Genomic DNA, 14,814 nt, shown 5'->3' on the forward strand with positions numbered 1-14,814 from the left:
CATGGAAAGATGCTCAACATCACTAATTGTTAGAGAAATGTAAATCAAAGCCACAGTGAGATATCATCTCACACCCATTAGGATGATTGCTACTAAAAACAAAACAAAACAACCCACCAAAATCAGAAAATAACAATGGTTGGCAAGGATGTGGAGAAACTGGAATGCTTGGGCACTGTTGGTGGGAATGTAAAATAGTGTAGCCGCTATGGAAAACAGTAGGTGGCTCCTTAAAGTACTAAAAACAGAATTATGAATCAACAATCCCACTTTGGGGTATGTATCCAAAAGAACTGAAGGCAAGATCTCAAAGAGATATCTGTACAACCATGTTCCTAGCAGCATTATTTGTAATAGCCAAAAGGTGGAAGCACAGGAATAAAATTTGGTGTAGAGATGCAATGGAATGTTTTTTAGCTTTGAAAAGGAGAGAAGTTTTGACACTTTGCAAGTGAATCAATCTTGAGGACATTATGCTAAATGAAATAAGCCAGTCACAAATAGGTAAATACTGTATGATTTCACTTATGTGGAGTATCTGGAGTGGTCAAACTCATGGAAACCAAAAGTACGATAGTGGCTGCCAGGGGATGGGGGAGAAGGAAATGGAGAGTTGATAGATTTCATTACAATATGAATATACTTAACACTACTGAACTCTATACTTAAAAATGGTTAAGATGGCAAGTTTTATGTCATGTGTATTTTGCCACAATTAAAAATTAAAACAGATTTCTTTTTTGAAAAAGAAATCCAAAAGCCCTGAACAGCCCAACAAAATACATTTAACATAGTGTATGGTTTGAAGCTTTGCCTTCATCGGTGAATCTCAAATTTAAGCATGTATTAGGAAGGATAACTTGGTGTGCTTGTTAAACAGAATCCTGGGCCCTACCCCAAAAGTTTCTGAATCATTAAGCCTGGATTGAGAACTGAGAATTTGCATTTCCTGTCTTTTGAGGCTATTGCTACTGACCCAATTATTACACTTTGAGGGCTACTGCATTAGATAATACTACAGGTTTACTCTGTATTATTTTCTATGTATCTGTTGTGATAAATCTTTGGTTCTGGGGTCCTTGAAAAAATTTTTAAGTGCCCACCATGCCCTTAAGCAATGTGTTTGTTGTGCCTTGTGAACCTGCTTCTTGGGCCAGTATTATGCTATACACAAAAGGCTAGACCTAATAGGGCCTAAAAATTCTGCCTAATTTTGCACAACATATGATGAATAATCTAATTAGAACAATCCAATCCAATTTTGAATGCAAGACACACATAGGCAGGTCAGGTAGAAGCAGAGGCTAAGAGAAGAATTCGGAGGGAAGAACAAAACTGGTCAGGTCACCAGAGTAGCCTTTCTTTACCTTGAACAATGTGAATCACATTCCACAGCCACAAGGCCTGTGTAGTCGCTGAGATGCTTTCTGTGCTTAACCCACTTCCTGGTGTGACCCTAATATAAACCTGTATCTTGTCTGCTAAAGAGGGCAAGTCTCTCTTCAGTGTCTTCTGGCGGATCCTACCACTCTGTTTTGATAACTTTGATATCTCCATCATACCAATGAGTCTCTGCTTTGCTATGGAAGGAAACAGTTTTACAAATGAGATAGGAATTTTTCCATATACCAAAATGCCTTAGAATAATTGCAGCACGTGCCTCTTGGGGAACATCCTAGAATTGCCAAAAAAAATCAGTAAACACTGCTCATCCCAACATCCTGCCTCTCTCCTCCCTGATTGCTCTTCAGCCATTTCATTTAGTGAAGACAGCATTAAAAAAAATCTTAGCAGGTTTTCCCGTTTCCACTCTTTTACCCTAGAAAAAAGAGAAAGCAGATTGTAGCTTTGAAAGGATGAGGGAAAACAATGCTACAAGCAGGTAAAGATGGCCTTCAAGGTAGTGAGCTGCTTACGAAGGGAATGTCAAGAGGCTGTACTGCTGCCTAGAAACGGCCGCCGCGGGGATAGCTGCTAAAAGGTGGTAACAGGGCAGCAGCTCTCGAGTAGAAAGATACTGAGAGAGCCCGTCCGCACCGGGACAACTGCCAGGATCCAAATTTGGATCCTGGTCCAGTACGGACCAATTAGGGCTGGGGCTTCCCGATCCGGGCATTGGCCGAGACCCTCTCAACCACTCTTCCGACAAGCGCTTGGTGACGTCAGCGGTTGCTCTCTAGCCTGAGTCGCTACGTCATTCCGCAGCGCCGGAAGTGGTGCGGCACGGAGAAGTAACGTGAACCTGTCCTTTCTGCGGTTTCGAGGTAAGGCAGTTGTCGGCCTGCCTCTTGTGTGCCTGGATTGAAATCCTTGAGTGGGGGCCTTTGCCTGGGTCCTCTGTTTACCCCTGGGTGATGTGCTTTGAATAACGCTCTCACTGCTTTCCCCCACAGCTAGCGTTCCATTCTTAGGCTCCAGGGTTCTCCGCTTTCATTTCTCTCCTGCGGGGTCTTGGCGGCGTTCACGTTGGTCTTCGCCCCACTTCGCGTTCGTTCACATGAGTGCTCCTCGCCCCCGTCTCCCCGTGTACCTAGCTTGGTCGGAACACAGGCAGAATAGGAAATGGGCACTGCCCAACCCAAGGAGGCTGCTCAGCTTTTCAGGAAGGACATTGTTTCCTCCAGAAATGCCCCGTGAGAGGAACTTGAGAGCCATTTACAGCGTCCTCAACAGGCCTTATAGGAAGACCAGAAGATGTAAGACTTTGCTGCTGCAGACCAGTAATAGCGGTTCAACAAAGCAGGGATATAATTTCCGTATGGAATTAATGTGGTCCAGGTTTGGTGCCTTTTGGGAATTTGATTTATATTGGGCGTCACGAAAACACTTGAGACACTATTCGTCTGGGCAGACGAAACAGGTTTGCCTTTTCTCTTTGATTGCACAGTGCTGTGAGATGATCTTTTTACATTTCCTTCACCCATGCTTTCATTTTACCTTCACTGTTAACGAGAGTGATAATAGTGTTGAATGGTTACATTTTGGCAAACACCGAGCTTTTTACGTATTAATTTAGCCCTTGTGACAACCATGTAGTGTAGAGCAATAATTAATATCGTTTTACAGCTGAAGAAATAAAGACTTAGGTTAAATAACTGACCTCAAGTCACACAGTGAGTAGAGGCAAGATTTGAACTTTGAGCAGTTGGACTTCAGAAGCTGGGTATTATTCACTATTTTATATTGATTTTCTTCAACTGTTGTTATTAAGTTCTCAAACACCAAACTCTGTTATCTATTATTTTATGGAGAAAATTAAGGTCATCAGATGTGCTTTCTCTCGGGTTTCTGCCCCTACTTTCTCTCTTCACAAAGTCATCTAGATTTATACCCAGCTTTACTTTTCCTTCAGAATCAAAGGATGAGCTGTCTCCTCTGATCAAAGCAAATTCCTTTATCTTTGCTTCTGACCTTTCTTTTATATTTTCACTCATGAGACTTTGCTTTCTTTTGTCTTTTCTGCCCCTGTGTCTCCCAATCATTTATAAACAAGGTAAGGTTTTTCAGAATCCTTCCTCCCTCCCACAAGCCAGAAAGAAAGAAAAATTTCCTGGTGATACATCTTCCTTTGGCTCTCATCCAGTACCTCTCTCCCCTTCTATCCATACTTTTTAAAAAGAGTATTCTGACTTTTGTCTCCAACTCCCCACCTCCCGTTCCCTTCTGCAGTCCAGCTTTCAGATTTCTTATTCCCCTGAAATTTTACCTTGTAGTCACCAGCAATTGATTATCAAACCACATAGACATTCTTCAATCATTACTGGATACCTTTACTGCTTTTGAAACTTGATGATACCTCTCACTCCCTACTCCTTTTGTTTTCCAGGACAATACACCCAGCTGATTTATTCAACAAACATTTATTGTGATATGGAGATGAACAAGACACAGTGATTTCCTGTAAGGAGAAAACACTTTACATTCTAGCTATTTCTCAATGTGCCTCTCTCTCAGATCTTTTCTCCTGTGGGTAGCCTTTTCTCCTCTCTTAAAATCTTGGGTGTTTCCAAGGTTTGTAACTTTGGCCCACTGCTCTTCATTTTGTACACCCTGCCTGAGTGAAAACATCAGCTGACTCCCTCCTACACGCTCCCAAACTGAAGTGTCATCTTAGACCTCTTCTGAATTTCATGCTCCCCTTTGGCTACCCTGCTGGGCAGCTCTGCCTGCAAGTCCCAGAGACTCTTCAAATGCCATCTTCCCTGAACTTTATCTTAGCACATCCATCACTAAATCCTGTTGATTTTGTCCTCTAAATATTTCTCAAATCTGTGCTCTTTTTTCTGTCCCTATTATTGTCCTACTTTAGAATTTATCATTTTTCATCTAGAGTATGATGGCCTTCTAACTGGTTTCTCCTGCTCTAGTCCTGTTCCCCATGTATCTGCTCTTCACACTACCTATCCCCTTGCCCCAAATGATCTTTGAAACAAATCTGACTGAGTCAGAGTCCTGCTTAATAATGTTTAAAGATCTGTCTGTTCAATCATCCAACCTTTTCTCTCATTTATTCAGCAAATATTTACTGTTTACTAAGTTGCAAAATCCATTAGAACTTCTAAAGTTTGAGCTTCTCAGCTGGTCCCCCAGGGCTCTGCTCCTTCTGGACCTGCCTGCATCTCCAGCCTCCTTTTTGCCTCGTACTTTAGATTTCAGCAACGCCGAACTGTTTCTTCATGTGCACTGTGCTATTTCTTTGTGCATTGCCCTTGCTCTTCTCTTTGACTGGAATCTTCTCTCTGATTCCTTTCTCCACTTCCTGCTTCTTACCTAATTAGGCTGCCCACTTTTAATTAACCCAGTTAATATATAGGTCTCATTTTAGGCCCACCTCTTATAGGAAACCTTCCTTGACACCTCCTGCCTCCATGTCTAGGTTGGGTACTCCAGCAGTGTGCTTTCCTTACACCTTTTGTATACACCAGTTATTATACTTTACACATTTGTTAAATTTTTTTTTAACATTTTTTATTGCATTATAGTCATTTTACAATGTTGTGTCAAATTCCAGTGTAGAGCACAATTTTTCAGTTATACATGAACATACATATATTCATTGTCACATTTTTTTTTTTTTTTTTGCTGTGAGCTACCACAAGATCCGTATATAGTTCCCTGTGCTATACAGTATAATCTTGTTTATCTATTCTACACATTCCTGTCGGTATCTACAAATTTTGAACTCCCAGTCTATCCCTTCCGACCTTGGAAACCACAGGTTTGTATTCTATGTCTATAAGTCTGTTTTTGTTTTATATTTATGCTCTTTTTTTTTTTTTAATTCCACATATGAGCGATCTCATATGGTATTTTTCTTTCTCTTTCTGGCTTACTTCACTTAGAATGACATTCTCCAGGAACATCCATGTTGCTGCAAATGGTGTTATGTTGTTGGTTTTTATGGCTGAATAGTATTCCATTGTATAAATAGACCACCTCTTCTTTATCCAGTCATCTGTTGATGGACATTTAGGCTGTTTCTATGTCTTGGCTATTGTGAATAGTGCTGCTATGAACATTGGGGTACAGGTGTCTTTTTGAAGTAGGGTTCCTTCTGGATAGATGCCCAAGAGCAGGCTTACTGGGTTATATGGTAAGTCTGTTCCTAGTCTTTTGAGGAATCTCCATACTGCTTTCCACAGTGGCTGCACCAAACTGCATTCCCACCAGCAGTGTAGGAGGGTTCCCTTTTCTCCACAGCCTCTCCAGCATTTGTCTTTTGTGGACTTTTGAATGATGGCCATTCTGACTGGTGTGAGGTGATACCTCATTGTAGTTTTGATTTGCATTTCTCTGATAATTAGTGATATTAAGCATTTTTTCATGTGCCTATTGATCATTTGTATGTCTTCACTTGGAGAATTGCTTGTTTAGGTCTTCTGCCCATTTTTGGATTGGGTTGTTTGTTTGTTTTCTTATTAAGTTGTATGAGCTGCTTATATTCTGGAGATCAAGCCTTTGTTGGTTTCATCTGCAAAAATTTTCTCCCATTCCGTAGGTTGTTGTTTTGTTTTACTTCTGGTTTCCTTTGCTGTGCAGAAGCTTGTAAGTTTCATTAGGTCCCATTTGTTTATTCTTGTTTTTATTTCTATTGCTTGGGTAGACTGCCCTAGGAGAACATTTTTGAGATGTATGTGAGATAATGTTTTGCCTGTATTTTCTTCTAGGAAGTTTATTGTATCTTGTCTTATGTTTAAGTCTTTGATCCATTTTGAGTTTATTTTTGTGTATGGTGTAAGGGATGTTACAATTGTTTTGAGTTTTTCTGAGCCTTTTGAAGGCAGGTTTGATGTGTTATACGTGCATCATACATGTAAGTGAGATGTAATATCTCTTTATTCCCAGCACCAGAGTGGCACAAGGCACGTGGTAAGCATGCAGTAATTTTGCTTAAACGATCAAATGAGTGAAGACAGAAAGTATATGATGTAGTGAGTAAGAACCCATTCTTTGGAGTAATTCAAATTCTAGCTCTGGCACATGTTGGCTATGTGACTTGAATATGTTACTTATTTTCTCTAAGACTTAAATTTTCCTTAGAGTGAGAGTTATTGTGAAGATTAAATGAGATGATGTAAGTAAGACATTTGGCAAGTGCCTGGCACATAGTGTGCACTTGATACAAGTATGCTGAACACCAGGGGACCCAGAAGTACAGGATCAGACCAAGCCTAGACCAGCAAGGTCCAGTGACCTTTCCTCTGAATTTCCTGAATGGATGCAGTCTGTTTACAAGGAGATTATAATCTCAGTAGGCCAGTGAGATTACATCCATGTTTAATTTTCAAAGAAGGTAAATCAGCCACACCCAATAACAAGATGTACAGAAGACAGCTCAGTGAAGGCCTCAGGGAGGAGGTGGGACTTGGAAGTTGAGAAAGATTTGGTTTTCTTGGAGGGAGAAAAGTGTATAATTCAGTACCAGGAGATCATATTAAGAATGACTCATTTGGGAGTCCTGATTCAGTACGTCATTCCTGAAGGATGTATGTGTGTGTGAGGGTGCATGTGTTTGAGTCTGGGAGAAGGGAGGAGAGAGAGGGATGGATAAATGGGACTAGTTCTATGAAAAGAAGTGGGAGGCAAAATAAGTAACCTCTGTGGGATTAGAGTATGAAAGTTAACTTCAAACCTGAGGGATTTGGAATTGACCAGGGCTGGGCAAGTTTCCGGGTCTGTGCTGGACATTATGGTAGCCTTCAGCCACATGTAGCTATTTAATTTTAAATTTAAGTTAAATTTAAAAGAAACTAAGTAAGAAATTCATTTCCTCTGTCGCACCAGCTACATTTCAAATGCTCGATTGTCACGTGGTGGATCTGTTGGTGTTTAGAACACTTCCATCATCGCTAAAAATTCTACTGGACAGCACGTTCCAGGTTATCAGATTTCTGGCCTTGTGTGGCCTGTCAGATCACTTGGGTCCCTTAAGAAATAATCAGAATTTCTTTCTGACCAATCCCCACAACTCTGGAATGAAAAGTATGGGGCTGAAAAGAGAGAATTAGGGTTTATCCACATAGATGTGAGGATGGAGTTACTCAGAGTAGCAAAGCGCCCACATAAGAAGAGGACCTGGAGGAGGGGAGAGAGAGAAGGAAGGGAAGAGAACCTGGATAGGATTATCATTTGGCCATTCACTTGCAAATATTTATTATATTCTTGCTGTATGCCAAGTAGTAAGTGCTGAGGATATAGTGGAAGCAAAAACAGGCTTGACTTCTGCAGTCATAGAGTTTGCAGTTTATGGATTTTTACTGGATGGATCATATTGAAGGTTCAGGAACAAACATCCATCCTTATGTACTCCCCATATTCTAAAATGCTTCATTCCTAAAAGTTGAAATCTGTGGCTGAAATGGGCTAAGACATTGCTTAAGGTTAGTTGTGTAAGCATCGTGTAGTCACTGCTTCAGCTTCTCAAGGAGTAGTAAATAGGAACATCATAACTTCAGAACTTTAGGGGGAATGAAGCATGTGAATGTGTGTTTATGTAGGGCATGAGGGGTAGTTCCTGTTATCCTGCAAAAGTCAGCCATGATCTCAGCTGTCCATCATATTCCCTCCTTTCTAACTGTTCTCTCTTTAGGCTTCTTTTATTATTACTGTGAATAGTCAGTCACCACATGATTCATTTCCCAGTGCTTAATAAAACCATACTCCTCAGTCCATTACCTGCTCATTCATCAGTTTCCAGCAAGTGCAAACAGATACCATTCTGAACACGTAGCATTTAAAAGTGGGATTTGCCTGTAGCCATCATCACTTGAGGCTCTGAGTTTAGGATTTTAGATTTACAGCTGACTCTTCATGCTCTTGCACAAAGCCTGCTTAACTTTTTGGACCTCTCTCTGGCCCACATTATGGTCACAGCTTCCTGACTATTATCTGACTCTAGATTTCTCCACTCCAGCCTGCCTACACACAGCTGTCATTTTTCCTCACTGTGCGGCTCAGACCTTGGCACTCATTTGCTCACGCTGCCTTGTGTTATCCTGTCTCTGCAGATGGTAGTTAAACTACAATTTTTAAAAATCTGGTTTCTTTTCTCTCCCCTTTGGATACAAAGCTTCTGCAGAGGGCCTGCTAAGTGCTGCCTTGCCTGCAGGGGTCCTTTCTCAAAGAGAGGGTATTACAGGCTCGAGCATTGGTAAGCTTCTGGAGTCTGGGGAGGCATCCCAAAGATCTGGTCCTGTCCCTCCCACACACTTCCCTGCTCTGCCTCCCGGCGTGATCTCAACCTTACTCTTCTATGACTTGTTGATGCCTCTCAAATACCTACATTCAGTTAAGGACAAATATTTCTTTCTTGCGTCAGAGCCAGTCAGTTCTTACAAGACAGCTTTAACAACCTTGTGGCTTTTCCTGTCTAAGCCCCTGATTCTTTCTCTTCCATGAAACACTTTTGGTTTTACTTGAAACTGTGTCTCCTGAATTGTAATTCCTAAGACCCCAAAGAAAGCTCTTTGTAGTCTCAAAAATACACACACACACACACACACACACACACACATACACATTCAGTCCATTTCTCTCTTGAGTTTCATACCCATATATCGCAGCATGACTCTTGGATGTTCTACACGTAACTTGATCTAATTGTGTTTCAGTCTGAAATCATCCCTTCTCCACCTGCTGTTTATCTCCAAATTGTCTCCTTGTGTATTCATCGTTTTGGTTAATGAGCATTTCCAAATTAGAAATCTTGGTTGGTATCTCCCTTTACTCCCTTGTCATTCCCCAAATACAGTCAGTAGTTAAGTCTACCTTCACAATTTCTCCTGGCCCTTCTTTCTCTCCGTCTCCTTTGTTTTGCTTTTGGTCAGGCCTCATCTCTCTCCCAAATTTCTTCTCTTTCTCTGCTACTGCTACTCTACATGACTGTGAAGAATATTTTTCAGAAGAACACCAGCACCTTCACTCATGTTATGCAGGCTGTGTATTGCACAAAGATGCTGCATTCATGCTTTAGAAATTGCGGATTTGTGTATTTTTTATGACAGTCTTCTGGCCAATGGCAGTAAAATGTATTGTTCTAACATCAGTATGTTATGACAGTTAACCTAATACACATAGGAATGCCTTTGGACCGAAGAACATCCTCTGTTCTTCTGTCCTTAGTTCTCTGCCAGACAAGCTCCTTCTCATCCTGTAAAACCCAGGATAAATATCCCTTCTTCATGAAGCCTTTTTTAACACTCCTTGCAAGAGTCAGTCATTCCTTTCCCTAGGCTAATGCCATATTTGGTTACTCCCTTATAGTGCTTATCACATTACGTTGTAATAATTGGTACATGAGTCTGTCTGCCACACTGTACCCCAGACCCCTGAAGGATGGGGTGGTGTTTCATCATTCTTTGATCCTTAGCATGTAGCCTAATACCTAGAACATAGAGTGTCTCAATAAATGTAACAAATATTTGATTGCTTAGCATGATTCAGGCACAGAGGTAAATACTCACATTATCTTATTTAATCCTCACAACAGCCTCATGAGTCCTGTCATTATCACTTTTTATGGGTGAGGAATTGAGACTAGGGAGGTGCAGTCACTTGCCTCAAGATGAACAGCTGATAAATGGCACGTGTGGTGGTCCTGGGGTGTGACCCTGGAGGACTTGTGTTGGTTTTTCCAGTGATTCTCTTGTGTTTCATCTCTCAGGGTAATGATGCGGGTGTGCTGGTTGGTGAGACAGGACAACCGGCACCAGCGAATTAAACTGCCACATTTGAAAGCAGTCATTGTGGGGCGTGGTCCAGAGACCAAGATCACTGACAAGAAATGTTCTCGACAGCAAGGTAACTAGTCATGGGGATGTGGAGATTACCATGTTCGGCTCCTCAGTGATAAGGATAGTGATAATCAAAGATGCGTATTTCCTGGATGCTCTTGATAAAAAACCTTCTATGTGCCATAAACAAAACTCAGGAACTGAGCTCTTTTAGCCAACACTACCAGATTCCACCCTGTGAGAGTGGTTAATATTCCACTAATATTGGGAGCCGGCAGGTTCCACACTGTACTATGGGTTGTGGAACTGAGTCCTGCACTCTGCTTTGCCCAGGGAGAGTCCTCGTTGGGCAGTGAGACAGTTGAATTCTGGGATTTCCAGGTTGAAACCGCGTCTGGGAAGTGGTTCCATCCTTTACATGTTGCCGCACAAAGAGGGTGGTATCTTTAAAAGACTGTGGCATCCAGGTCTTGAAATATCTTTCCTGGGATTTAATAAAATGAAAGTCCTTAGGAAAAAGCTTTACCATGTACTTCATTTTTTACCTGTAAACTCCAGACATGTTCCTGTTACTGGGCCTCTGATTGCAGTATGTTCTCTGTAGCAGGGTTTCCCAAGGCTTGGAGTTTGCAACAGTGATTATGATTTTTCCCATGTGAGTTAATCTAAATGGGAAAAAAAAAGCCATGCTTGAGCCGACTAAGCCAAAGATACAGAGGCAGATACTGCTTCTTACTCTCTATACCCCTTGTTGCAACAACAATTATAGGAATGTGTATGTCAGTCTGTCCTCTGCCTGTCCTCAGAGAGCAGCTGTGGTGTCTCTTTGCTCCCTGTTTTAGCCCAGAAACTTTTTGTTCACTTATCTGAACATGAGTGTTTAGTGCTGTTTCTTCCCACACATGCTCAGACAGTTCTGTCCTTGCTGTCCTCTTTCTAGAAAGGATATTCTCTCCACTCTTCCTACCCAAAGCCAGCTAACCTTCAGTCTTCCAGGAATGTATCTTTTACCTCTTTCTCTGTTGAAGGCATCTGAAAGTTTTATATAATAGTGGAAGCCTGATTTAATCCTGAGCTAAGAGCTTGTGAGACAAGTGGACCCCTTTCCCTGACTGCAGAGCCTGTGATCCCGAGTGGGCCAAGGGCTCTGGAATAGGAAGACTTATAGGGATTCAGTGAAGCTGAATAGAGGTATTAGCAGTAGCTAAGGGAGTATGTACACTGTTGGGCTTTTTATGGGAGGACTTGGAGCCCTAGTCACCTGAATAACATGATTTTGCTTGTAGGCCATTGAGGAAACCCTTGTCAGATTGCCTCCTGGAGTGAGGCTTCACTGTGTTGTAAGGAGAACAGGAGCAGGTGCCTGATTCTTTGTGGCATTTGAGTTTAACTTTTTTCAATCTCTTTCAGTTCAGTTGAAAGCCGAGTGTAACAAAGGATATGTCAAGGTAAAGCAGGTATGTCTGTTTGTAACTTGGATTTCCATTTTATACTTGATTTTTTTATGCTATTGACTTTGGAGTGTCTGTGACAGCCAGTAAAGGCTTCTCTGTCATGTGTAGAAGTGACAGAGTAAAGTAAGTGAATATTAAGCATGCTGCTTGGCACATAGTAAGTGGTTAACATAGCAGTGGCTGCTGTACTAATGGTGTTATTGCTATCATTATAATTATTTTCTGATTATTCCATAGGTAGGGGTCAATCCCACCAGCATTGACTCAGTCATAATTGGAAAGGACCAAGAGATGAAGCTGCAGCCTGGCCAGATTCTCCACATGGTGAATGAACTTTATCCATATATTATAGAGTTTGAAGAAGAGGCAAAGAGCCCTGTCCTGGACCCACACAGGAAGAGAAGGAGGTCAGGCAACAGTGATTCTGCAGAAAGGGCTGCTGCCCAGGAAGCTGAGCCCAGTACAGGACTGGAACCTGGGAGCAACCCTAGCCAGTGCTCTATGCCCCCAAAGAAAGAAAAAGATGAATCCACCAAAAAGGTGAGGGTAGTGACCTTGATAGATGATGTAGAGATTAAACTGAGATGTAATGACTGCTTAATTGTTTTGTATGCTGTAAAGCCCAGATGCATAAGGGATTATTAACCGTGATGAAAGAGTCACTTGTTTGTGTCACCAGTCACTTGGGTGAATGTCCTTTGATGTACTTTTCTCTTGAATTCCTAAGGTAAGCCACTTGAAGGTAGGGCGATAATGGCAGTGTTTTTAACACTGAGCTACTAAAATGGGTCAGTCATGTGAATACCTATAGAAGGTGAACATTGAAACACTATACATAGGTCATGTGATTTACATCCTGATGTCAAAGTGGGAACTTAGGCTGTTGATGGAAAGGGAGAGGGTAAAGAAGATGCAGTTCACACACTGGCATTTCCAAGCTCTGTCTAGACATAGGGCTCTCAGTATGGGAAGAGAAAGGAGATGGCTTATAGTTTATAAAGGCAGAAGATTGAGGTAAAGAGATACAGTTTAATTTTTAAAAACTAACCTTATTTCCAAGTTTGGTTGGACTCTGTTAACATAACAGTATTAACTAATGCAAAATTTAACTATCAGCATTTGTGATTTACATTGCCATTTTTTGTTTTAGAAATCATTGGGCCACTGGAGTCAAGGCTTGAAGATTTCAATGGAGGACCCCAAAATGCAGGTCAGAATAAAATTTGGGTATTAAAACACATTTCACGTTTTAAATGATCACTCCACAGAGCTCATAACTACAAATGAAATCAAAGGAGATCAGTTGGTCTGAATGAGATTCATTTTATTGGGTTATTTTGTGAGATCAGGTGGCTTTTCTCATTGTCAGTAACTTAGCAACTGGAATTGTTTGGAGAGAAGCTAAGTTTTTCTAACAAATGTTTCCTCTGCCTCATTCCTCCTAAACTTCTGGGTACTGTTAAGAGAAGTTGTGTTCCCCTTAGTGTGGTCCCTTTCAACAGAGCATCAGATAATGTATTATGACTAAAGTTATTGGGCTTCTCTGAGATTATTAGTCAGGCATCATCCTGGGAGGAGTCTGAGTTCTTAAATTACATCCTGGGGTGACAAGGGGCAAGATCTGATAGGGCTACATGGAACACACACACACGTGTGTGTGTGTGTGTGTGTGTGTGTGTGATGTGATGTGGTCTGCCGAGTGGAGAAACATTTGAGTTTATGCCTGCAGGGATTTTACGTCAGGTTCTCGGGAACTGTTTTGTACGGTACCTCTTCTGTGTGTTCTGTGTAGTGTGGTGACAGAAAACACAGGCTCTGGAGTAACTAGATCTGTGTTGGAATTCTAGATTTCCCACTTAGTATCTAACTGTGTGACCGGGTGCAAGACTCTCAACTTACCTGAGTCTCTGTGCTCTCATCTGTCAAAATTAGGATGCTAAGACTTCAGCACAAGATTGAGGTGGGAATTAAGTGAGTTAATGAATGTGACAGCATCTGGCACATGTAAGATGTGCAGTAGTTGCCTGTTTCTTTTGTGCCCCTCTGCTAGGTTTACAAAGATGAGCAGGTGGTGGTGATTAAGGATAAATACCCCAAGGCTCGTCACCACTGGCTGGTCTTACCGTGGGCCTCCATTTCCAGTCTGAAGGCTGTGACCAGAGAACACCTTGAGCTCCTCAAACACATGCACACTGTGGGGGAAAAGGTGATTGCAGACTTCGCTGGCTCTAGCAAACTCCGATTCCGACTGGGCTACCACGCCATTCCCAGCATGAGGTAAGCCTTGTGGGGGTCCTGGTCCATCTTGGTTTTGTCTGGGTGGACACGTGGATTTACCCTGGGTCTGCTGAGTGTGCTGATAGCCCCAAGGCCCAGGGGCAGTAGGGTGGGATGTTGCCAAGGCAAGTGGGCTGAAATGTAGACTCTTCTGCCTGACTTGTTCGCAAGTTCCTACTTGCGAACAAGTTCCTACTTCTGTTTATAATTCAATAACATACGGTTCTTTGTTCTTCTCAAAGTATAAACTTTGAGAGACTAACCTATGAACTAGATGAAGCAGCTTCATTACCCTCAGGAGAAAAACTGGTCAGTGATTTTTATCAGATTTTTCAGAAGCATCTATAACCCCTAAATGATTAAGGACCATTGCTTTGAAGGAGACAGGCATCACTGACTTCTTTCATGACAGCTTAGTAGATCTAAGATTTAAGATAAAATGAGAAAAAAAAGTAGAGCTTGTTTTCCTTTGGCACATACCAAGATGGATTCAGAAAGGGGTGATCAATTCTTTTCAAAGATTGCAAGTAAGGCAGATCTCCTGTTCTTTTGAGCTAGGTAACAGGATAAGCAGACTAATTAGATTTTGAAGTTTTTAATCTTGGGGTTTTTCTGTGTGTGTGGTAAAATATACGTAACATGAAATGTACCATTTTAACTATTTTCAAGTGTACAGTTCAGTGGCATTAAGTGCATTCACACTGTTGTGCAGCCATCACCACCATCTATTTCTAGAATTTTTTTCATCTTCCCAGACTACCTCTCATTCCTCCATCCCCTCAACCCCTGGCAATTACCATTCCACTTTCTGATTCTATGAATTTGACTACCTTAGGTACCTCATACCTCAT

At 41.6% G+C, this 14,814-nt stretch overlaps 1 protein-coding gene across 5 annotated transcripts in view; it reads left to right on the plus strand.

Annotated features, from left to right (window-relative positions):
* The first annotated feature begins 2,341 nt into the window (after positions 1-2,341).
* APTX (aprataxin) overlaps positions 2,342-14,814 on the plus strand; it is a 95,893-nt gene continuing 83,420 nt past the window's right edge. For 4 of the 5 annotated variants that reach the window (XR_004319113.1, XR_004319114.1, XM_032477572.1 and 1 more), the window contains exons 1-6: positions 2,342-2,696; positions 10,163-10,299; positions 11,643-11,689; positions 11,924-12,226; positions 12,837-12,896; positions 13,737-13,963. Coding sequence is in view for 3 of the 5 variants with exons in the window: in XM_032477572.1 (XP_032333463.1) it covers positions 2,695-2,696; positions 10,163-10,299; positions 11,643-11,689; positions 11,924-12,226; positions 12,837-12,896; positions 13,737-13,963 (776 nt within the window). In the remaining 2 variants the exon portion in view is untranslated. The remainder of the gene's footprint in view (positions 2,697-10,162; positions 10,300-11,642; positions 11,690-11,923; positions 12,227-12,836; positions 12,897-13,736; positions 13,964-14,814) is intronic. The other variant, XM_032477571.1, reaches the window with a different exon arrangement.

This window comes from Camelus ferus, chromosome 4 (genome assembly GCF_009834535.1).
Source record: "Camelus ferus isolate YT-003-E chromosome 4, BCGSAC_Cfer_1.0, whole genome shotgun sequence".
Taxonomy (NCBI): Eukaryota; Metazoa; Chordata; class Mammalia; order Artiodactyla; family Camelidae; genus Camelus; species Camelus ferus.